Below are 26,296 nucleotides of genomic sequence, written 5' to 3' on the forward strand. Positions count from 1 at the left end.
AAATTTGAAGTTAAATCACTTTAAAGTGTATTTTGGCTTTTGCATTTTGAGGAGCTTGAGCTCATGAAAGAATGCTTAAAAGTTACCTGCTTCTTTAGGACAATTTGCATATCTAATTACAGATGTGTATAACGTTTCGGTGGCTTTATTACTGTTTCTAATTAAGTTTTTCTAATAATTTATTTTATGTTACAAGTGAAGAAGTTCTGATACAAAATGTATCTTTGAAATGCATTAATTCCCATATTTTAGAAATTTTTGTTAAATGAAGAACTGAAGGGTCACAAAGTACTGTAAGGTCAAACAAGCCTTTCCTTTGTCCCCACAAGAGCTAAGGAGTGGCCTCCATCACCCCTGATTGAATAATCTCTGGCAGAGAGCTCTCGTTCAGTGGAAAGCTGCTTTGCCTGAGCAGCCAGGTGTTCTCTCCTGGCCCAGGAGCTGACCTCTGCAGCTCCTTTCAAACAGCTCTTTATGACAGCTTTTGTGTTCTCCAAATCCATCACTTGGGTTCTGTATTTTGTTCCCTTGCATTCTGTAGGTAAAAGAGATCTTTAAATCTCTGCCTGGTTCTTTTCTGAAAAGCCCATACTCAGCAGCTCTGCACAGGTCAGAAATCCCTCGAGTGCTGCTGTGTGATACCCAGCACATGCAGAGTGGAGAAGACTACAAAGAGGAGAGATGAGACTGCCTGAGTAATAGCAGACAGAAATTGGTGAAGAAGGGTCAAAATCAAATCACTAGGGTTTTTCTTAATATTGCCCTGCAAGCTTGAGAGAAGCCACATTTCCTGATACAGGGGTCTGAAACATCAAGTGGAAGTAACTTGCACTGCTCTTCACCAAGTCCAACAATTTCCTGAACTCCCTCAGTATTCACACTCACACAGAGAATGTCAGTGTGATTCTGCCTTGTGTCCCATTATTATCACAGAAACCCAACTAAAACCAGGCTGAAATTTTACAAATTACAAATGAAGAAAGTTTCAGAGAAAAATGCCCAATTTGTTGAATAACTGAAATTTTGTTCCAAACATCTTGGGTTTCAAAACTTTCTCCAAATCTGAGCCAAGGTCCTAAGGCTGTGTCCCTAGGGAGCAGGAGCAGTGTGGCAGTCTCCTTGGCAGGACTCCCACGTTTAGCTTGGAGGCAGCCAGCTATGCCAGAGGTTTCAGGCAGTCTGCCACTGAGTCTGGAAGTTGAAAGCCTGGCATGCTCCATCAGTGCTTGCAGGGCTCCCAGGCACTAGATGTGGAACAAAGAGGGAGCCTGGAGGACCTGGTTTGGCTCCCAGAAGCTGTGGCTCCTGGGCAGCCCTGTTCAGAATCTGAGGAAGCAGACATTTGTGTCAGCTTTAAGACTGCCTGTATGGAACCCAAATGAATGTCAGATTCATTTCTCAGCTAAGTGAAAGACTGAACAGAAATTATGTATAGAAATTTAAGGTTTGTCATGAGATGAAGCCTAGATTTGGAAAAGTCAAAAATTCCCTTCAATTTGAAAACCTGGCTGTAAGCCCAGCTCTGCTACCAGTGTGGGGCCTATGCTTGAAGGTCTCCAAACCCCACCAACCTCAACTAGTATTGTTTCATATTATAATAATGTTTAACCACCAGTGCATTGAACCAAGCAATATAGACAGTAATATTTAAACTAGAAGTAATCAAATAATAGTTATTTTGTTTGTCTGTCCATGCTAGTTCTACTCAAACAAATAACAGCTATTTGAAAACCAGCTTTTGATGACTCCTTAAATGCACATCCACCAGTCTCTTTGGTTTTGTCTATAAATCCACTTGGGTGCAAGTGTTTCTTCTTCTGCCTCTAGACAAACTCCCATCAGGAAGCTCTTTACCCTAGAAGGATGAGTGTGTACCTACAGGTGTGTGCACAAAATGTCCCAGTGGAGGCCTGGGACCTTGTGGAATTTGGGACAGATCTTTAGTACCAAAAACTGTCTTCTACTTTCTATACATCTTTCCATAAGGAGAGCAGAATCATCTTTACTGACAGTTATTTAAGGGTCTGCAAATTGGAAAATATTGAAAAACTCTGTGAACAGCATCCATTGATGCTCCCAGGAGCTAACAATACTGGTCTTTCTGATGATATTTGTTGTCTTCTGTTATCACATTTCTGTTTCTCTCCAGATATTGTAATTGAGAGTTATTGTTTTGTCAAGTTTCTTGACAGCATCAAAAAACATCCCCTTGTAATTTTCTCTTTCCTTTTTCTGCATCACTCTTTCTGTGCACCATCTGCTGAAGAATTTCTGCCTGTCATGTATCACTAACCACTGTTTTTCTCCATTACGAAAATCTTTGTAGTCTCATGGTGCCCTTGATTTAAATACTCCCTGTGACTTAGTCACTGCTTCCTCTTGGTTTTTCAGCTTATTCTGTTTTATTTCTTCTGAAAGAATACTGGCAGTAAAAGACAAGCAAACATGCTTGCTCTCTTAGTTTGGATAAAAAACTCATTGCTTTTAGATACCTTACAGATGCTCCCTTAGCTGGAGAAGTCTGAAATTATTAGTAAATTATCAACAGAGCACAGCTTTTAAGTATGTACAGTATTAACCATTACCCACAAGAAAGACAGAAAAGAGGCAGTTAAAGGCTATTGGGAAAACTGAGGAATGCCAAGCTGCTTTACCAGGGAGAGTGAGGGAGCATGGCTTATTTCACCTAGAGAAATTAAAGCCTCAGCTCCATCATCCTTTCCATTCAGCATAAATGCATACTGCTAATAAAAGCAGCAGCCCAGCTCTCCTTCCCATGACACCCTGATTGTTATTCCCATCCCCCCCTCTGCACCAGTTTTAATACTTTTGAGGCTACAAGGTGAACTGCATCTGTTTGAAAATTAACCAGTTTTGCAGGGTGAGTTTTCAGCCAGAGCGGATCACCAGGCCAGCTCATGGTGTGGCTGCTCTTACCAGTACTGGGCTTGCTGTGGAGGGTGGTGGCACAGGGACTGCACCATTAAATTGGCTCTGATGAAACACTCAGAAAATATGTATCTGAAAATAACAGGAGCTTGAGGTCTCCTCTAGCAGTGGGCAGAAGCAGTGGAAGGAGATGTGGAGCTCCAGGTCCCCCAAAGCAATGAGGGTCAGTGCGATCTTTCCTCACTTTCTCCCACTCTCTGTCTGCCTCAGCCTTTTAGAATATAAATTTCTAATGTGTTTTCTGCAATGCTGGTAGAATGGAACCCCAGTCTCAGACCCTCTGGCAGTGGTGCAGTACTGTAGAAGATGCAGGGATGGGCAGCTAAAATGAAGAGGATTACAGGAATAAAAGAGGTTGGGAGAGGGGGTGGCTGAGGGGCAGCATAATCAAAGTTTACAAAATCATCAAGGCCTCAGATATACTAAATGCAGAACTGTTGCTTCTGAAATCTCTTGATAGCAGAACTAAGGACCACTCACTGAAACTGGTGGAACATCAGATAAAAGCACAGATGAAAGAAAATTCTTCTCTGTGTAGTGGCTACCCAACTTCTCAAACTCATACCACAGGAAGCTGTGGAGACAGACAGCATCAACAGGCTCAGAAGGGGATTAGAGAAATCCATGAAAAGGTCCACAAGCAAACACTGAAGGAAACAGGAGGGATGAGCCCTCTCATATTTCTGTACAACACTTAGGGATGATACTATGGGAAAGGACTGCAGAAAGCAACTAAGCTTGAATTTTCTCCTTAAATAGCCTCCTTTACTGCCCTCTTTTACTGCCATTCTTGGAGAAGGATTACTGCATGCAGCAGTGGTCTGGGAACATCTTAGGCTTCCTTAAAAAATATTGAAGCTTCTTATCAATATAAATGTCCACAAGTTCTACTGCTGATTAAATACAAAGTAATAATTAGATTAAACTCCCAGTAAAGAGCATTTTCTCCCATTTTTTTTCCTTTTTGTACTTAGACTGAGCATCAAGTACTCACTATTAAGCCAGAAAACCACACTTAGATCTATCTAAAGCTTCCTTAGTTAATTGGTGACATCCTTAATTTGTTTCACGTGCAGTGTAAATTGCTTTGAGTCTCTGAATGTCTCTTTTTGCCTGTCACAGTCATTTTTCACCTTGACATACTGAGGTGCTGTTCCCCTTTTGTGCACTGAGCAGGTTCTGACTATTCACCCTCATGCTGGGACAATCCCAGTGGCTCCAGAGCAGACCTGTAGGAGCTCCACCACCTCCACACAGCAGATGTGCTAAATTGGCCTGGTTCCACATCAGTGCTGTCTTTAGAGTGTGCTGATCATTTTCTCCAGTTTATCGGATTAAACCAGATTACAGGGATGCACTGGAGACACAGAAACAACAAGCTACTCACTATATATTGTTCTGCTAATGATCCACTTTTGGAAATGGTACTTTTTCATTTATGTTTCTCTCATATTGAATTTAGATCCTTCCTCTGATTAAATTTCTTTCAACTGGCATCCATAATACTGTGATAAGATATGTAGTTTCTTACATCAGGCATTCATTTACAAACTGAATACATAAGAAAGAATAAAACAAACCAAAAAAATTACTGTGAGCTGTATGATCTCAGTGAATTAATCTTGTACTATTCTCTTACCATCTGTATTTAAAATAAACGTAGCATAATCTTCCACACGAGGTAGATAATCAGTACAGTTAGTCTGACACACCTTCCATTCTGTGGGCATTTGTGCCTCTGATTTTGTAAGCTCCTTACACTTTTTTGGGAGTTTGAAATTGCCACAATTCCGTAGCTTATTGCTGGTTAAGCACTGAACAGATAAAAGTGCAATATTTAATAGCCTGCCTCAGTCAAAGGGTTAATTAGTTTCAGTACATTATTCCCAAGGACATTGGTGTTCTGTTAGTAATTTCACAAGTTGATTTCTGTTGTAAGAATACCTGTAAAAAAACAACCTTAGGAAAAAGAAGAAACGTGCCACAGGAAATTATTCATAGCATTAAAAGTTCAAGCACGTGGTAATTTCTACACTTGTAGACACTTTTTGTCAAGAAAACAAATTTCCAACTCTTTTAGTTTCAAATTATTTTTTTAAAGTGATGATTTAATGGAATTTGGCCATGTTTGCATTGCACCAGGCAAATCCTCTATTCAGTATAACCCAGGCAATGCTTCAGATGGTATCTCTTAATTCAACAACAAAAAAGAGTTTCCTGATTGACTGAACAGGCTCCTGGACCAAGGTGGATCCCTGTGTGTAGATGTGTGAGTACCCACATGCACACACCACATGAGACCCTGTCACACACCACTGAGCACTGGCTGTGTTTTCACATCCCATCTCCTAACTGCAGTGCACATACAGGATTTCACACACTGTGAACAATTCCACAGGCCACTGCCAACTGTGAGGTGTCAGACAGATCAGTTACCTACGTAAGCATCAGGCTGAAACATAGCTAATGCAAAATGAGGGTAAGTGATTTTGGTTGAGAGGCATCTGTCATGAATTCACTGTTCAATTCTATTCCAGCAGAGCATTTTTAATTGGATGGTGTTCACTTAAACTATAAAATTTATACCTGTATTCTAATATTCATGTCATCTGCCCTTTAAAAATTCCTGGCTATTTGAAACCAGGAGCTGGAACAGGTCAGCTTTGGCAGGAGTAAAGAACAGAGCAAACAAAGGTGTTTTCATTCAGCTCTCTCTTGGCCTTTCTTAAAATGGTGCATTGTGGGCTGGTATCTATATAAACAAAAAACAGTGACTTTAATCTCTGTCCTTCAACAACCTGTCTCTGCTTTATTTTTAATGGCAATAGTGTGAAATATCTGTAATTAGAAAAGGATTATTACATACAAACCTTATAAAGCTCCTTCAACACCCCCGCTCAGCACCATTACCAATCATCATCTATTGCCTATTACAGAAACACTGTAGACATCAGCAAAGGAATGGTCTGCAGTTCATACACAGAGTTAGTCAGAATAAACTGTTTTAAAACTGACTTACTATTGCTCTTACTTGTTTTTAAAGAGGAATTAAATCTTTCTTCTCATAGTTCTCTTTTTTCCCTACTGCTGGATACTCTCCAAAATGGCATCAGTTCCTTGGGTCTAGAGGTTGTCTGATCAGAGAACAAAAAGTTCTGCACGTTGGAGTACAGAATAAGAACAATGGCTTGAGGCCACATCTGACTAGCCAGGCACATTTTTTTATTTATTTTTTCCTGTTATTTTATATATATCTATTTCCATTGAAGCTAATAGAGAGTATCACTCCATTTCTTTGATGCTATAGAGGTAATTATGCTTCAATTCTTTCCATCTGCAAGGTTCTTCTCTGGCCAATGGAAGCTTGAATCTACACAGCACTGTGAAAAGGAAACTTGATGGAGAGAAAGATTATGTCTTCGATAAGAGACTGAGATACAGCGTGCGCCAAAACGAAAGTAACTGTCGCTTCAGGGACATTGTAGTCCGGAAAGAAGATGGTTTCACACATATTTTGCTGTCAAGTCAGACTTCAGAGAACAATGCACTGACCCCAGAGGTAAGTGTTTAACCCTAAAAGCCAAAGAAAGCCATCCCAATGTGTGGGTTATCTTGCAAACACTGCATTTGAATTCGATTTTATGTATTTTTTTCCTAATGGATGAACATAGAAAAGAAGTCTGGAGTACAGACATATCTAACTTTTTCACACTTGGGATTCCGATCCAAAAGAATGCAATGGAAATTAAATTTTAATTCACATGGCTGAAAAAAAAATGAAAGTAACTAAAGGAATGGCAGAATCAGTATTTCCAGCATGGAATTGTGTGAAGCAGCTTTTTCACACGTTGAAGTTACTGATATTTACTATCCTTAGGAGAAATCTGGTCTCTTTCCTTTTACTAATTTAAATAGTGCTCCAGTTGTATACAGAGAATTTCAGTCTAAATCCTGAGACAGCCTTTCTAAATTCCATCTTGATCCCTAATTACTTTTTCTCTGAATCACTGTATTTATTTATGAAATCTTAACCAATTAGGGCCTCTATCCTCAGCTGAATTGCATAAAGTCATACAACATATAAAAGATAAAAATGAATTCCCTTCTTCCAAACATTATACACACAAGAGCAGACTCAGACTTGCAGTTTGTACTATCCCAGTACACACATGGATCACTGGAAGGGCTGAGGAGCTTTTCCTTCCATTCCCTGTGGCTGCAGTGCCCTGTTATATCATTCCCATGTCAGAAGAAAAGGGGTGTCCATAAGTGCTTGCATCAGGATGGATGTCCTGGAGAGAAGAGAGCACACCAGAGCCCTGTTCCACACCTGAGCCCTGTTCCACACAGGCAGTAATGGCCTGATGGATGGACTGGGGCTGCCATGGAGCAGGGAGGGAGCACCAGGAGCTGCCTCCCAGCACCAGCCTGGCCTGTCTGAGCATTCTGCAGGCAGAGCTCCTCCAAGGGCTGCCCTCACTGGGGAGATCTCAGCCTTTTCTGCCCTCTCTGTACTACACAGCAACTTCAAGAGTGAATGAAATACCAGTTTGAGCACCACCTGAGGGAAGAGTAGATTGTAGCTTTGAGGAATCATGTTATTCAGTAAGAGAATTAGTAACTTTGAAGTTCATTACTTACAACAGGCAGGTATGATGAGTTCCCTTCTCAAATGCACACATACACATGGGCAGTAATGCACTGAGTGATATTAAATGGCTAAAACTGATGGTACACAACATTTATCACTCCTAGTTTTTAAACTAATACTTAGAAGAACTGTCTTGGTAATTACCACAGAACACCCAACACTTGCTTTTCACACTAATTTCTTAAAATGCATTAGATTGCATCAAATCCATCACTCCATCTCTGTCTTAATTACCACTAATTGACACTGCCAGTAATTTAAATGAAGGAGCTCAAGAGCCTGAAAAAATATGAAATCATGGACTCTCTGTGTTCAGTCAGAGCAGACATACCTTTACATTGCTGGCTGTGCTGTTCCACATCAGCAGTGTTCAGATGCTCTAACCACGGGATTAATTCAGGCTCTTTGGATCTGCCAAACCAATCCATTTCATCCTTTGAGAGTTTTCAATATGCCAGGAACCCACCTCTGTGGAAGAATAAGTGATAAGCATGTAATAGTCCTCTCCCTGCATCACCAGCACAGACTATTTCTAGAACCTTTATTGAAGCTCACTTGAAAACCAGGAAATATATTTTAGAAAACCACTTTACTGACCAGGATGGTCAGGAATTAATCAGGTATTGAGTTCTCCACATGGACATTGTCTGTTTAAACCTTATCCAGGCCAAGAGCAATTGCAGGCTCTTGCCCTTGGAAGACTCATGGCTGTAAACATGAAACAGCTTCTTTGGCCTCAGTCCAGGCTGCTGCCCATGATCATTCACACCACAAAATCCAGCACCTCCAGGACTGGCAATTACAGCAAAAACCCCAGGAACTGAAAGGAGGAAGGTGTTGAATGACTTGTCCCTGCAGTTTGTCACCCATAGCCATAGGTGAGGCAAACTGACAAAGTGTTTTAGGGATGTTCAGAGCATTTTCAGTTTTGATGCCTTTTATCCCAAGTGAATACGAAATACAAACACACAATTCCTACAAAATGAAGAAAGTGTGTTTCACTTTGTGTAAAGAAGTGCTAATTTCAAGCTTTATTAGACATTCAGTAAATTATGTTTGCCAAATAGCAAATGAATCATTTATTCAGAGCAGGTTTATTTGATGTGCTTAAATAGTGGCCTGGTTATACTTGGCCATCTATATTAAAGAAAAAAAAGGTGTGCACAGCAAACAGTCATTTTAAACTTTTAAACCTAAGCTTATACAAATTCCCATTCACCCCTCAACAGCTCTGCTTCCCTTTGGGCTTTATAGGAATCTTCAGACGAAATTAATACTTGTGTTCCACCATTGGCCCCTGGTATTTATGCCAATTTAATTAAATAGCAAAGAACTTATTTATACAAAAAAAAAAATAAAGTCTAGAGAAGTCTACCTGACTCTTCATCCTATGTTATTGGTAACTCCATTTGTGCAGGTGATTTTAGCATGAAATGTGCCAATGCTCTTTCCAGCAGCCTTTGCCCTGACTGATGTTGGCTTAGTGCTTCTTTAGTAATTAAGTTTTTTCTACAAAAATGTTCAGGGCACTATAGAGATTCTTCTTATTTTTTACAAGAGCTTATAAAACTTCCAAGACAGCTTCACAAAACAGCACAGCTTGTTCTTATTTCAGTAGCTTAGGCTTACTACTTTTGTTTTTTAAATACATTTGTGAAATATTTAATTATGAATTCCATTAGGGCATTTTTCCGTGTGGGACTTTTGCTGCTCCTGAAGCTCTTTCTCCAGTGATGCTGCTGCTGTTTTAACTCAGCACATCTCAAGGATCCAAATTCTGTTTCAGACTAAATGGACCCATCAGCTCTTCTCATTTAACACTATTAACAGAGCTAGGAGTTAATATTCCCCTGAATTAAAAGTGAACATTCTCTAAACAGCCTGTGCTTCCACCCAAGAGTGACAGAACTACCTCAAGTACCTTCTCATACACAAGAATCAGGTTTCAAATTTCAAATATGAATAGGAAGGTTTAAAGTTCTGCCAGGTACATTTTGGAGCACTGGTTTGCCTTCACTTTTCCTAACCTGCAAATAATAAAAAAGAGGCAGGTACAAGTTTACTGTTCTCTGTAGTTCTGCTCTCTACACAAAAGTAAATTGTGGGTTTGGGCCCGTGCTTGTGCCTGCAGCTTTCGAGGTTCCCAAGTCCTTCAGGTGCTGGACAGAAAGGACTCGGAATCAGTAACACAAAATTTATTCATGTGAAAAAGCACAAGTGGGGAAGATGTTCTAAGAACAACGGAATGGCTTTTAAATTTGGGTTTAGGGTAATATTTACAGAATAATTACCTTTAAGAACATCACGATGAGTCCTCAGAGATTCAGAAAAGTTAACTTTTATTAACTAGTGCTTCTGTTTATGTGAACAAGAGACTTCTGTTCAAGATACTTTGTGTAATTATGGTGATAAATTCCTAGCTCTTTGATTTTCCCAGAACGTAAGCAAGATGGAAAGCAAAGGGCACCAAATACCTTTGGAAATTTCCTACTTCCAGCAAAAGGCATTAAAATAAGCTCTTAGAAGTTTAATTACATTTTTAACTGGTTCATGTTTATTTTGCAATATAAGATGTCCTGTTCAAGAATTAACGAGATTATTTACTTGACAGGATTAAAAATATAAGCAACTTCTGAGAAGGTGATAATTTTATTATATATTTGTGTTTCAATAAAACAGTAAGTGAAGCACTAGGTCTGGTCTAAATTTACAATCCAGTCAACTATCATAACCTAAACACCTGGCCCATACTGTTCTGTAAATACTGCCTCAGAAACTTTCATCAAATGCATTCAAATAGAAATACTGTCCCCACAACTGAAAACTACCTAAAAGGCCATTAAAAAGCTAATTAATAAAAGCATGGATCTGGAGAATATTGCTAAGGAGGTCTGGAAATAGTAGTATTAGATCTGGTCCACTAGAGAAAATAAAATTTAATTGGACAAATGCCATAGTTTTAGAAAGATGGAGAAAGGTTTAAGGGCTGTAAAAGAAAGAAAAAGAATTTGGAATTTGACAAAGAACTAAAGACAGGTTGTATCTCTGTATTTGGGAACTGAATTCACTACCACATTAAACAGAAATTTGTCCCTAAAAACAGAGAGCAGTTCCAAACAAAAATTGTATTTACTTTGCAGTAGTACAGTTCAACACACAGTTCTGCAACCCTTCAGACAAACTAGATCTTTTATAATTATGTTTGTAGCTTCCCTGTAATCATAGAAATAGCTGGGGGGAAATGCCCATCCCCAGATAACCCCTGGGGAAAGCCAAGGCTCCAGAGGCAGCAGTGAGCAGCAGCTGCTGCAACCAGGCTAAGTGACAAAGGGACTTGGGGAGTTTTGGACTGCACCAGCAGTGGCAAAGTTCCTGACCAAGGGAGTGAGCATCGGCTTGGCTGGCATTGCTGGATTCCAGTGAGCCTCCAAGCACCTCTGGATGATAAAGTTAATGACAAACTTAGGGCTCTTTAGAAAAAAACATACTTTTTGGAGTCTGATAATGCTGATACGTAATGGTTTCCTTTTGATAGAAACTAGTGGAGCAGGGGAACTAAATTTCCCCTCCTGCTCAAAAATAGAAACCAAAGCTTTCCCACTTTTAACCATGTCTGAGAAATTGATTCCTAATAACAGACTCAATGTCATCCTCTAAAACACTGAAGAAACAGCGATGGCAAAATATTGGTTTTTCTCACAAGAAATGTAACCTCTGCTCAAAAATTTGGATGTGTTGTAGATGGCTTTAGTCATCCAGATCAGTGAGGGGCAAGATAAAAAAGAGGCAGGTTTGTAACAGGAATGATGTGTGTGAAGGAGAGCGCTGGTAGCATCACATAGGCAAATACCACTGGAGGAAGGGGAATAATAAAAAACTTTGCTGAATGGGTATCATCATGGCATCATACTTAATGCAACATTCCTCACTGGATAGAAAAATGTATTCCCTAATATTATTTGTACATTCACCCTAAGAAAGAGCAGATTGTGAGATCTTTTACAGTGAATTAAGAGGACAACATTGCATTCAGATGGAACTAGGAAAACCAAAATACTTTTTTTTTTAAATTTTAATACCTACCACATTCTAAAGTTTCTCTTTTAACACTGATTAAGGGTTTTTGGGGGTTTTCCCCTTTGTTTCCCCATTATATGTGTAGTGTTGCCATGTTTCTCCAAGCTGAGGGCTGAGACAGCCTCTGAGACTCTCAGAATAAACAGTGCTCCTAAAATTGCTGATGACATTTTTGTACCTGCATAAGAATTTCAAATACACTTCCAAATTCTGCAGCTTTTAATTACTTCACTTCCACCCACTGTCACACACTCAGTATTACAGGAGTTCTGAAGTGCTCTTGTAGAAATGAAGCATCTAAAAGTTCACCACCTGCTCTCTCATGGCCAGTCCCAGCAGCCAGTAATACTCATCTTTACACAAACCCATAGGGAAAGCAGCACAATCCATAGGATTTCTATTAAAAGGCTAACCAGGGGGTGGCATCAACAAAACTTCAGTGTTTAGGGACATTTCTTAAACAAGGCACTTCAGAGATCTAAAGAAGTTTTGGTAACAGAAAGTAGTGAACAGAAATAATCACAGGCTAAAAAATCTTGGGTTTCTCTCACATGGAAACTCTATTTAAATCCCCAGCCACATTTAGCTCTCTCTTACCTAAATTTACACCAACAGCAAATCTTTTGGTGCAAAAGAGAAAACTCTGAGGCAGTGGGACCATGTCTATAGGAAATACTTTGACACATGGGTATGATTAAGGATAGGAGGTGTCACACTGGATGAAATCAGGGCCCTTGCAGTGAGGAGCAAATAATTTGTAATGAGGAGCACATTAGAGAGGAGAGGAGGCTGAAATGTGTTACAGCTCACAAACCATGCCCAACTGTGACCATACAAGAAGTTACCCATCAGAAGCTTATGAAATAAAATTTCCTTTTAAAAATCACTAGGAAACAATTTTCTGTTCAGGGGAAAGGCCATTTTCCTACAATACCAGCAGCTCAATTCTATACAGATTTTGATTAGGTTTGTATTATGGTGCAATTAAGAGCTTGATCCAGTTGTAAATCAAAGTTAAAATGTCTCTTTTTCAAGGGACTTTTATGATTTAACTTTTGTAAACTGTAAAAATGAATAATATATTTGTCATGTTGATGTATATGATGTCCTCTTGTTCTGCTTTGCTCTGGTTGAAGTCATATAAACCAAAGTAGTTGAAGAACTAAAAACTGGGGTTTACAAATTTTGCTTTCAAGCTGTTGAGGTTAATAACAGGCTTTTGCTGTGATAAACATGTTCCCGAGGATACAGTGATGTACACAATGAGAATAAAAAGTGATATTTGAACTTATTAAATTGCAATCAAATAGCATAAGCTGGGTAGAATTTCCCATACAACAAAGAACCGCCAACTCCTAAAACCTCTTGGAATTAGTAAAACATCAACAAAGCACTGCCAAATAGAAAATATTCTGCAAACTCTCAGTGTTATCATTCTAATGATTCTAATATCATTCTATATTCAAATTATATATATAATTGATGTAACTATTAGTAGTGCCCAAAATTTAAGTCTCTCAAAATCAATAAGTTTGTAAAAGTAGGGAAATGATATTGCCACGGCATGCATGTCGAATTGTTTACTTTTCTTTATCCACAGATCATGAAGGAAGTTCGGAGAGCATTGTGCAATGCATCAGCTGATGACAGTAAACTCTTACTTCTCAGCGCAGTGGGAAGTGTATTCTGTAGTGGCCTAGATTACTCATATTTAATTGGCAGGTTATCCAATGACAGAAGAAAGGAAAGCACTAGGATTGCAGAAGCTATAAGGTGACCCAAGCTTACCTATGATCTCTAAATTATGAAATGCAGTGTGTGATTATAAAGATATTTATCAGGTCCAAAAATGTTGTATATTTAAATGTTGATTGCATTCCAATTCACAGTCCTGCAAATTTGTTTAGTATAAAGAAACCTGAAACTTTCCATATTAGAAAAGAAAGCACATTTATTCCAGTGCTAATATTGATAGGGATTTATTTTATTCTAATTCTCTGTATTTAATATTTCAAATCATTCCTCCAAAATCAAATAAAACTTTGTTGTTGTTTTTCCAAATTCAGTATTGCTTCATGTTCTAAAGTGGTTCCTGAAAGATAGATCTTTTACTTGTTTTCATGTTCATCATTTTAATTAATTTCAGTCCAAAAGGGAATCCATGGCTTATATTCTGTTGAAATAGCAGTCTGCCACTGTATTTCAGAACCTTACTAGAAGGGTCTCCACTCTTCTTCTTAAATTTAAATTACTTAATATATATGTAAATGTAATTTTATTTTTGTAACAAAAATGCAACTTTCCTTATATATATATATATATAAATATCTCATCACCTTAATAGAATTCCAGGGTTTATGACATGCAGTCTGCAAATCAATCTGCACAACACATCACCAAATGTTCCATTATCCACAAGGCAGATTTTCCAGTATAAATCAATATTATTCCACTAAAGCCAATGGTATTTTACCAGTCTGTACCAGGAGACAATTTGGTCCTTTTTTCCCCCTGATTTTCTACAAATAAATATTCTTCTGAGAGTTTTAAAACTTCATGCAACAATTCTATGAAGGAAAATGAAGGAATTTTTTTTACAAGATATCTCTACTTGGGATTTACTAGTATAACGTAAGATCAGGTTTAGGTATTACACAAAGTGTATTAACCACCAATTATCTTGGTTACAACTACTGCAGATCAGCTTGGATTCCAGGTTAAAAACTTTTGAAATTCTCAAAGTAGCAATTATTTTGAAAGACTTTAAAAGATACTTCTTAAATGTAGTAAGTTGTAAGCTGTTAATAAGACCCTAAATATGCTCAAATATCATGGAGTGATATTTTTTAAAAGAGAAACCCTTTGAAGGACACAGCCTAAGTTTATTTTTTAAATGTGAGGGGTTTTTAACAATGTGGAACCAAAAAAACAAAAAAAAAAAAAAGAGAGGGTAGAAAATCAATATTCTTATTTGAAAACCCAGGCACACTCACTGCCCACCAAAAGACACAAATTTAGTATTATTCTTGTAAAAATTGTGCAGTTAGGTGTTGTTCTATAAGTTTACATTTATTTGCACACATCTAATATACAGGTGTACTTATCAATCCAACATTTAAATAAGTATAAGCCAGACTGTGATACTCAGTTTTTCCACCCTTGGACTCACAGAACACTCTTGAAATACTGGTACAATGCACTGCTTGTACCTTGTCAAGAATGTCGGCTTCAGGCCCACTGAAAATAGATTTTTATTGTACTTCTGGAAACAATACCCTACGTTTTCCATTTAGCACTCTCTGTGCTTTCTGTGAACAAAAGACTCAGCTCATGGAAAATAAACTGTAATAAGAGAAGAAAAAATGTCCATTGCTTTTTTCAGTGGTTTGGATGTCCTAAAATACATCCATGGATCTCTGCCTCCACTGCTTTACATCAACTTAGACTTGTATCAAAGAGAATTTGAAATCTTGGTTACCATGTGTTTCCACTTTCCAAAGCATGGCTCTCCTATCCCGGTCACAAGTTACAGCTGAACTTTCAATCCCTGTCAAGTCTCCTCTCCCATGAATGGTTCAGTCACTGGTGCCGTGCCCTCAGCCACTGGGGTTGGCAATGAATGGATGTGCAGCACTGCAGCTCCTCTGCAGGCACTGGTCACAGATCCTTCCCAGATCCATCCCAGACCCACCAGTGTGAGCTGCCACCATCCACACGCCATCCTGGAGCAGGGAAAGGGCAGACAGGCTGCACAGTGTGGCCTGCAGAGCCCTGGGACTGACGCACTCGTGGAAGGCATTCCCAGCACTGGGCTCACACCACCAGCTGGGCAGCGCTGATGCATCTGGGACCTGAGCCACAACATTCTGGGTGTGCTCAGAAGAAAACAGACAAGGACAAATTTACTTGCTCAGCTTCTTTACAGCCCTGGATGTAAAGCCTACAAGCCCTGACCAGCAGCAAGAGCCTGGAACAGTGCAGAGGTGTCTGAGCATCCCAGCGTACATTCCATGGATCCTGTAGCCCAGAAACTCCCTGTGTGAACTTATGGTTTGGAGACAAGGAAACGTGCCAGGTTCAGGGTACAGACACAACCCACTGAAACAATGCACCAAACAGGAAACAAAGATAAATGGAGTGCTGGTCACTGCAGCTTCTGGAGACCAAAGGCAGGCATTTGGTCTCCCTCATCATCTCCCAACATTGCAGCCTTCCACTCCATCCTAGAGGTAGCATGTTCCATACCCATCCATTTTACCATCCTCTGTGCTCCCCATTTTTCCCTCACTGTGCCTTCTCAATGTTGTGTTCCACTCTCTCCAGGTCCTCCCTTCCTTGCTCACTCATATGAAGACTTCCTTCAACCCTTCCCCTCCATTAATGTGTTCTGCTTTGTTCTTCCTCCACATTATGTTTCCTTTCCACATCCCAAATTGCTTTTCCATATTCACTTCCAATCCCGTTTATCACCATCATTCCTGCTTTTCTCCACAACACTGGTTTTATCTGCCTCCACAGGGTCCTCAGATTTACTGCCACCATTTATCCTTAGTTTGCTTTCTTTTTACCTATCATTCATCACATCCCTATTCACAACTGCAGTCCTGTCTGAAAGACTTACGTAACTACTGAGGTTCTCAAAATTCTGGAATTAATGAGGTGCAGTGATCCACAGTCACTACTCAGTCATAAACAACCGAAGAAGTAATGAGATAAGGGAACAGCATTGTATCTGCAACGAAAACTAATCACAACTCTCCTTAACCCTGCTCTCCTCTAGACAGAAATGGTCTTGAACAGACAAAAACCATGTTCCTTATTTCACTCTCTTTGTCTTGACAGTGATCTCCTGGTTTACTACTGTGAACAGAGCTGCATCAATTCTCTATTTTCCCATGGTCCTCCTTACTAGAGGACTTCAAAACCAGAATGTATTAATTGAAAATTTGATGCTGGCTCATCTCAGACTCTTTGTCCTCATTTAAAACACAGCCAGTGCCCCTGCACTTCAGCCCTGTTGCCACATGTGCTCTCTAACCTGCAAGGCCCACCTGTGCTCAGGTACAGAGGCCCAGATCCTTTTGACCTCAGTGGGAGAGCAGCAACTCATCAAAGGGCACATCTGACAAAATGTTCTTTCCTAAAATCTGACAGCAAAGATGCACTCTAGATCTAAGAAATACCCAGTGCAGGGACAGAATTTCCTGTTTTGCTTGGAATTTGATTTATCCATGTCTTTTTTCTAAAGTAACTGAGCATCTCGTTTGCCTCCATATACCTGCTGTGCACTGAGCTGCTGGAGCCCATAATTTGCCCACAATTACACTTTTGCTTTTTCCTAATTGGTGTAAAGGCCGTTCCATTCAACAGATGTCTTTCCACAGCTGCTGGTAGGTAGCTTATTTAAAAGATCTCCTCATTGCACAGAATTTAACATATTCTAGTTCATTCATCCAGATGAATCTGATGACATTTAACTTCCCTGTTATTTCTCATCACATTACTGGGGTAGTCATGCAAGGGCATCTGCTTTGTAATGGCTTCGCTGAAGATTTTTGCTATGAAGACCCAAGTGAAGATCACTCGTCCTGTTCAAACATTTCTCTGACTCCTCTTTGCACATCTTGTTCTTTCTGCTGGTGCCATAAACATTACAATCTCCCAATTCACTGATAGGACTTGCAGTAACTTTTGACACAGGATCTTAAGAGAACTTTTTGACAAAAATACACAATCAGGCTATAATATTTCATCAGTAGCCAAACAAGGTCCATCCCAGACACTGTGGAGCAAACCAAGAAGTGCTGTGTGTACAAACTCAGGAGTTACTGGTCCAGAAGTAAAACTAATCCAACCAAACCTTTCTGCAAAAAGTACAACACTCAGGGCAATCCACTTAATCAGGACATATACAACATACACAAAACTATGCAATAACCCAGGTACTCAGAAAGATTAAATAACTAAAAAAACAAAAAGCAGACTTTTCCATGTGCAAACTAGAAAGTATCTTGCAGTTCTGACCTCATAAAACTGGGCATTTGTTGTGTTCTTCTGTGGTTCTAATTTGTTTTCAGATTAAGTACTTTAAACTTGGATATTTATGTGTTACTTCTGTATTCAAGATCTTTCTTTTATTTTTTTATTTTAGGGATTTTGTAAAAGCTTTTATTCAATTTAAGAAGCCAATTGTGGTTGCTATCAACGGCCCTGCTCTGGGGTTAGGAGCTTCTATTTTACCACTCTGTGATATCGTTTGGGCAAGTGAGAAGGCTTGGTTTCAGACACCATATGCAACAATCCGACTCACTCCAGCTGGCTGCTCATCATACACATTCCCACAAATTCTGGGTGTTGCACTGGTAAGGTTTTCCACCTCAAATTGCTGAAGAACCTTTCATAAATTCCTGATCTTCTTTCTTTTTTTTTAAAAAAAGTAAACAATTTTCTTAATTGTCTTTAATGGAAATGAAATCTGTGGAAAGTTCATCTAATCGCTGCCAACTTCTTATCACGAAATAATCTTGGAATTCAATATACAACACCTGCTGTACACAAGAAAGATTGAAAAAGAAAAGATTGTCAACATCATGGTAGAAAAGTGAAGAAATCAGCAGAATAACCTTGCAGAGTAGTTGTCTGCATCATGTTAGGAGTGGGCAGTAATACAGCCAGATACAGCTCTCTGCTCTTTAAAGATAATTCACAATGATTCCAGTAAGACTGCTTAGCTTTTACCAGTAATAAATCAGAATTTGCCCCACAAATATTTCCTGCTGGGTTCCATGACTCTCCACACAGTATCACTGATAGCTACTCTTGTGAGATCAGCAATACAGATTCACCATGCATGCCAGCATATTTCTCTTAAATTAAACCCATGCTGTGCTCTGGCCACCTGCACAATCCTTAAATAGCTACTGAAACCCCTTTTAAAGTATTTTGCAGTATGGAAAGATACAGAAGAACATTTGTAATTTAATCGTAAAAATAGCAGGCAAGTATGAGAAAAATTTGAAGGGAATTATAACCCAAGATTACCAGAGTCTTTTGGTTTCACAGGCAAATGAAATGTTGTTCTGTGGGAGAAAGCTGACAGCACAGGAAGCCTGCAGCAGAGGACTGGTGTCACAAGTATTTTGGCCAACAACATTTAGCCAAGAAGTGATGCTACGAGTGAAAGAAATGGCATCCTGCAGTGCAGTGGTAAGAAATCAAACTCCCTCATTACATTTCACAGACATTTCACAGAGGTAAGGTGTGCTCCCAAGGCTTGTCACGTGTGGGACCTCAGTTTCCATACCTGTGAAAGAAGGCTGACATCAGAAAACCTGGATAGGGATCAGTGAGCTCATGGAGTTTCTCATTTTTCAGGGATCAGGATGGGGGGGAGTTATTTCCTTTCACAATATTAGCATTTATTCAATGAGTGGCACCCTCCTTGCCCCAGAGTTTGAAAGGGGATTTCAGCACAGGTTTCCTTCATGAAGGTGTAAAAGTCTGAAACTCTACAACTGTACTGGGAAACCTGTAAGAAAACAGATTTGCCCTTCACTTTGTCCTGGCCTCCAGGACAGGATTTCACCTGAATCTGCCTTCCTTCTGCGCCTGCACAGTTCCTGCTGCTGCAGAATGTTCCACACAGCACCTCAGAAGGGTAGGATAGAGCCACTAAGCTCTGCTGTGAAGGAGAGGTGAGATCCAGACAAGAGGGATTTGAACACGTTCTGGTCACAGTGTATTATAACTTTCCTTTTGTGTACACAAAAGTTGAAAGAAAATCCTTTCCTATCTTCCTAGAGGTTCCTCCCTCCAGGCAGATACACTCCTGTTCTGGGCACATCCTTGTTTAAAAAACATGCAGTGAAGAAAGTGATACTGGCTGCAATAAAACTGCAGTATTAAAGTGAAAACTGTTCTAGTTTCCTGCTGTATTTCCTATGTCTGAAACTGTCTCAGCATCCCTTAGTTTCATTGAAAAGATCTGCTGTAAAAGGAGGTAGAGACACAAGAGATTTTTAATTAAACAAAGTGTAGATTAGATCTCACAGAAGACATTGAGAATGAAACTCTCTGGAAATGTAGCAGAATTTTATTTGATGATGCTGATATAATGTGTGTTATTTGAGTTGGGAAAACATCTGGGCTTTACTGTGAATTCTTCCTTCCCTCACTGCTATTGGCTGTCAATGAAATTTTCTCAAGACCCCTTGGAAAGACTGGTGCTGACTTGTGGACAAAGATAAACCTTCAAAGAGTTGTTTACAAACAGACCACAAAAAATGCATGGGGCCCTTGATTTGCTATTTACACCATTTACTTGAGTTAAAGACAAATACTACTTTGCAATAGCAGGGTTGAAACCCACAACACATAGGAACTGGGCTTAACATGAAGGTCTTGACAAAGCTGAGTGAAGAGAATGCACCTCCCTTCCCACAGAACACTGTGTTAGTTATATTAAATCTCCTGTCCTCAGAAAATCAGTAATGTAGGAATTATTACTGGGTTGGTTTGACCAGTTCATTTCCTTGTGAGATACATACTGGTGGTGTGTATTTTAAAAACTAATTTAAAGGAATCTATCTCAATGCACTTAAAAATGGTTCTTGGAAAAATGAGTTGAACTATGGGAGCAACCATGGACCTGCACTTTGTGCCTTTCAGAACTTGGAACAATTAGTAAGAGCTTGAGGTTGGGCTTTCTATTGCAAAGATCTCAGGTGATTTGTTTTATCTGCCAAGTAAATCTAACTCCAGAACACAGTCAGAGGGTGCTTGTTTTGCTTAGCATCAATCTTTTACAAAATATTTAACTTATATAAAAATGTAAGCAGATAGACTTAAAAAGGGATTTGCAGTAAAGGCCCTTTCCTATTAATTTCTGTGTTGAAAAGGAAATAATACATGAGGGAAAATTGTCAAAGATAATGGACACCCACATTTGGGTTTCCGATATGTCTAACCTTAAAGGCCACCTTCCAGAAAACAGGTAGCCTGTATACTGTCCCTCACACGTTTCCATTTCAGTGTGAGGGAGTTCAGCTCCTTGTGCTTCATGGCAGACCTTCAACAAACTAAGGTACTTTAGAAGCCCTCATTCTTTTAAAAACCTGGCACTAACCCATCAACCTCAACTCTTAAAGATGCTGACTATCAGCAAGTGGAGTTGTGGCTAGAAATCAAATGTAATTTCTGTGCCCAGAGGAGTTACTTAGATCGTAAAACAGAGTCAGTATAAAAATGCTGGTCACACCATTATCCATAGTAATATTTTCAGATTCAGAATAAAATAATGAGTCGTATTTTGGCTTTAGGTATTGGAAGAATCCAAGTGTCTCGTGCGGAGCTTCCTGAAATCCGGACTTGAAGAGGTGAACGAGAAGGAGTGTCAGATGTTAAAACAGCTGTGGAGTTCTTCCAAAGGACTAGATTCATTATTCAGCTACTTGCAAGACAAAATTTATGAAGTCTGATATCCTGGCCTAACTTAAAGAGAAATTGCTCCAGTTGTGACCAGAGTCAGACATGACCATGTTTGAGAAGCAGAGGCAATGCATCAGTGAGGAATTTGTGACAGTGATCCCAATGCCTGTGGCTGTGTGAGCTCCACAGCCGCCTGTAGCCGGTTTGATTTTGTGTAACCAAGACGTGGGCAGGCGTTCAGCGCATGAAACCTGTGCAGAGGCTGCATCTTTCACATTGCTCATCCACATCCAACTCTACATTCCATGTGCTGAGAAGCACCACTGAGGCCCAGCAAGGCTCACCCACCTGTAAGGGTTTATTTTGTCTGTCCTTCTTAACTTATTCTTGCTGTTGCATCACATCTGGGCTGACACAGAGGGCTCAGTCTAAAATCCGGGTCAGCACGACCTTTGGTAGACCCAAAAACCATACATTAGAAATATGTTAATTATTTTTTTCTAAGTTCTAACAGTTTAATGGAAAAATCTGATAATTTATATGTATAATATGTAAAGTTAGTTTACAAAAACTTCTAGAATTTTTTTCTTTGTTAAATTTATTTAACTTATTTATTTTGTGTTCATATTCAGCTGTTTATTGATCACAGATCTTATTTTCATATTACCCTTTTGACTGAATTAAAGGTATCACATGAGAATGCAAACACATTTTTAGCAGCAAACTGAGTAGAAAAATAAAGAATATATACAAAACCCACAGAATATTGTGGGCAGTAAAGGAAACAGCCACGTGCATGCTCCTCTATGTGTAAAACTGTACAAAAAAACGTATGAAAACAGATTCATTTGCCAGGGTCAAGAGAAAAAAAAAGTGGGTTCTGACACAGTGAGTCTCCCTTAGGTCTCTCTTCACTTTCTGCCTTCTTGAGGAGCACTGAAGGGCTCGCCAACCAGATGCTTTATTTGAGTTTACTATACTCCTGTTAGCCGGCTATCAGTAACAGGGTGAGTGGTGCCGTTGCGTGGCATCATACTGTTTTTCAGGTTTAAACACCCCTCATGGTCTGAAGTCTAAAAGCAAATCCTTATGAGCCTTAGTCTAGTTGCCTGATTCCTCAGGTGTGAGATAATTTCTGCTCTGGAGGCCTTTGGGTGTGGGCCAGCAGTTTATACAAGGTGCTAGGCATTGAACTCAGTGGAGGCAGAGGTTTTGTTTTGCTTTTCCCAGCTCTCCACATCTGGCCACCCCACCACCTGTGACAAGAACTTATGGCTATCCATAAAAGCAGTCCACAATAAAGAAGGAAAATCCAATCTGCTCTTCTAGAATGTGATCCTAGTACTGGTCAGTGACACTGACTGACTTCTGAACACTGGATCTCTCTCAGTTCTTTCCTGCCATGGGCAGTTTGTGTGGAAAGGACAGGAGCATGCTCTGAGACTTCACCTGCCATTATAGTACTCCCAAATTGAAACCTCTTGAAGCAGAAGCTTTGCACATTTGTTTGCTTTGTAATTTGTGCACTTGCTCTCCACCCTTGAGCTCAGTGACTTATTATGATTTAAACCTCTGCAAATGAGGTTGCTCAGCTTTCTCCCTCTTAGCATTTCCATAAAGAGTTTCAACAAAGCCTTTGTAAAGTTAACAAACAGGTGATTACAGTAAACAGTAGCCTTCAACATATTAATGTAACATTTTTTTTTCCACAAATAATCAGAAGTGCTGTTTTTATGCCCTAATTGTACCACTGAATTTTAAGGAAATCATTACTCTAAATGCAGAAGTTCTCATGGAAATTCTTCATTAAAAAGACAGAATCTGGCTTCTAATTAGCCTGTTTAAAATGTGTTTAAAAAGAAACTTATTGAAACCATTAGCTTATTTTAAAATGACTGAAAGAGAACTCTTTCAATAACTATTTGAAGTGATGGATGCACCACTTGTTTTATACCAACCCTTGTTTTTGTCCACAACCTGTCAGCAGCGCCGCGGGGCGCGTTGGATCAAGGCCCCAGGCCCCCGGCGAGGCAGGTGCACACGGAGTCACCTGGCAAAAGAGGGATCACCCAAGTGAAAACCACACACACACACGAGTTTGCACAATCAGGCCTCCAGCATACACCTTCAGAAAAAGAAAAAAAGGCAATGGAAAGTACCACGATTCCTCAATTTCCTTTATTTCCTTTATTCCCGTCCTGAGAGCCATAACTCCTAGTCATGTGTTAATAAGATTTTAGGAAGTTTATTTCAATACTATGCTTAGTTTTTGTAGATAAATATTGCAAGATTGCTCAGCAATGTGAAGGAATGCATTCCGAAAGAGATTTGCAAACAGAGAAGAATCTTACATTGTTGGATCTTTTAAACTGCACCATTTCATCTGAATTTTCAGATATCTGTATCTTAGCATTTTTTATGACAAAGGAATGGTTGAAATACATTTTCTATAATTATTTTTCCATTAAAGCAAGCGCTAACCATAGTTAACATTTTTAATTATTCATATCTATACAGTTACAATCTAGTTTTCATGGAATCTATTTTCCCTTCAAAAAAGAGTAATAACAATGTTGAAAGCTTCTTTTCCAGTATTTAAATATCAGAATCTGAATTTTCTCTTGTGTTTCTATCCTTACTAGGTATTCAGATATCTAGATGTACTGTACATATTAGTCTGGGTACCTTTACTAATATTCACAGTATTTAAGATTAAAAATGCAATTTGTTGTTTAAGTATGTTATTTTATTCTTGTGTAAATTGTTTTGTACAATCTTTAAAATTCTACAGTTTTGCATTTGTAGATATTAAAGGTAAGCGATTTATTTTGTGTTGTCCTGCATGTATATTTTTGCTGTAGATAAGTGTTGCTTAGTTTACTATTTCAGTACATTTCTGTTTAAATAAATAAGCTTACAAACTTTAATACAGTATATATTTTCAAAATATAAACTTTTATATTTCTGTGGTAGGTTAGGGTATGCGTTTTAGGCAATCTTTTTCACTACTATGAACTGTTCTTTTAATCTATAATATAATGGTTTTGTGCCAATAGTTTTTCATTAGAATAAAACGCTCTTTTAATGTTAGGGATGAACAAACAAGTTTGGTTGGGGTTTGTTTTAGTTTTGGTTTTGGGTTTTTTAATTATTTTGCCAGCCTTTACAGTTTTAAATATAATTTATAAATGCATTGCATTTGTGAATAAGCCTTACCATTAGGTACAAGAAATCTTTAAAGCTGCATAATTGCTTATGCAGCACTAAGGACTTCCCCAAATAATTGCTGTAAGAAAGTTAGCAAATCAGAGTACAGGGCCTTAAGTTTTTCTTGTGAAAAGGATAATACGGGTTGTTTCTTTTGAACAACATAGGTAGACTTGTCAGCATGGGCTTTGTTATATATAAACTGTGCATTTGTGCTCCCAACCATGGTAGTTTAATCTCAGGCTTTGTGTGGCTGGGTCTATAAAAGTCAAATCTGGCTAAAGCCAGCGCTCTTTAGGAGACACTAAAGAAGTTTACATAAGAGACTTATAGACAATCTTATCATAGTACATTTGGGTACTTGCTATCCTCGATGTGTTATCTGTGTCTGCCCAATTAACCATATGTTTTAAGCCATATTAAATCTCTTTACTGCTATTTTAAATACTACACTGAAAGTCATTCACTAGCTTGCTTGCTTGCTCACAGATAGGATTTCGATTTTTAGTGAATAAAAATGTTATGCCTTCCATAAAAAACAAAGGACCAAAGAATTGCATTATTCTAATCAAGCATTAGTTCCTTTGCCAGTGAACTAGTTTGACATTTGTACCGAAGATCAAACAGTCTCTTTCTGCTTCAAACACTGCATCCTCATCCATGTCAGGTGTAAGGGGGAAAGATGTATCCACTGAGCTATTGGGAAAGGAGTGATGTTCAGCTGGGATGGCATGTCTATTGGTAAGGCTTATTACCAAACCTCTGAGATGAAGCAAAGAACCAAAAAATCACAAGTTATGTCAATGTAAATTTATTTTCAGAACTTGCACAAATAATTAATTGTAGAACTTTGCAAATTAGGCCCTTAAGTTATTTTGTCAGAATGCCATGGAACAGACTAAAACAGTTTCTAATATTTGTAATGATGAGTACATATTATAATATTATAAGGGTACAGGCACCCCTATATCACAGTGTTGTAAATATTTTCTGAAACTGGTACAGTACTGAGGGACTTGTATCTTCTGATATATCAAATATTGACTGTCTAGATCAAATTGTACACAATTTATTTGTTGATGGTCCTGTAACTAGTGTATGGACACATTTCTGGGTGCCTTAGAAGTTGTATTTTTCATGTGTGTTAATATGCAGTATTTATACATTGTGAGAAGCTGCTTTGAATAAAAACATTGAAACTTCATTGCACTGCAGTGATTTTCAGTTTTACATAATCAGAATGAACATGATAAGTGGTAGCCATTCTATATGCTAATACTACTCACAGGCTCCTGCCTTTCCAAAGAGACCAGGCTCACAGCGGGCTTTTCAAAAGAAAATGAATTTTTTTCAAATGGCAAAACCCAGGGCACTAAGAGACACTGCATTAAGATCTCTATGAAATCAATTATGATCCATTTCAATTACCATTTCTTGATCAAGTCCAAGAAAACCAGCAAGAACTGTCTCACAAAAGCACTTCTAGGACACCATTATCACTGCCACTACTTGATATGTGCAGAGCACCTAAAGCATTCCTGCCCAGAACCAGCTGCTCCAGGCAGGATTTTGGCTCCAAATGAGGAAATTTGATTTTGAAGTGGTGTTTGCCAGGGGGGCTGAGATTCAGTCCAGCCCCAGCCTGGTGCAGGAGAAGGTGGATCAGCCTGTGGGCCCCCCCACCATGGCTCCAGACAACACTCTTGCCAGGGGCTCTTGTGTACCAGGGGATTCTTTGCCCATAGCATCCACAAACGCTATTTGCAATCATGTATCTCCTGTGATTAGAAGAGTAACTAAATTACTTCTGCCTGGGGCAGAAAAGGAAGGATATTTTTACAGAGAGCCAGGGTTAGCCAACCCAGCTATCTAACAAGGTCTGAAAAAATTACCTACACTTCACTCAAAGGAAACAATTATGTTCTGGCAATTATATTGGTTGGCTTTAAACTGACAGGCACTGTTAGGAAAAAGCGTGGTCAGCTA

At 39.0% G+C, this 26,296-nt stretch overlaps 1 protein-coding gene across 1 annotated transcript in view; it reads left to right on the top strand.

Moving 5' to 3' along the window:
• The window catches only part of CDYL2 (chromodomain Y like 2), a 60,212-nt gene extending 34,698 nt beyond the window's left edge, over positions 1–25,514 (top strand). The window contains exons 3-7 of the mRNA XM_059857404.1: positions 6,291–6,508; positions 13,278–13,450; positions 17,829–18,039; positions 18,740–18,883; positions 20,995–25,514. Of these exons, the coding sequence (XP_059713387.1) occupies positions 6,291–6,508; positions 13,278–13,450; positions 17,829–18,039; positions 18,740–18,883; positions 20,995–21,153 (905 nt within the window). The 3' untranslated portion in view covers positions 21,154–25,514. The remainder of the gene's footprint in view (positions 1–6,290; positions 6,509–13,277; positions 13,451–17,828; positions 18,040–18,739; positions 18,884–20,994) is intronic.
• The last annotated feature ends 782 nt before the right edge of the window (positions 25,515–26,296 follow it).

Source organism: Haemorhous mexicanus, chromosome 12 (assembly GCF_027477595.1).
Source record: "Haemorhous mexicanus isolate bHaeMex1 chromosome 12, bHaeMex1.pri, whole genome shotgun sequence".
Lineage (NCBI taxonomy): Eukaryota > Metazoa > Chordata > Aves > Passeriformes > Fringillidae > Haemorhous > Haemorhous mexicanus.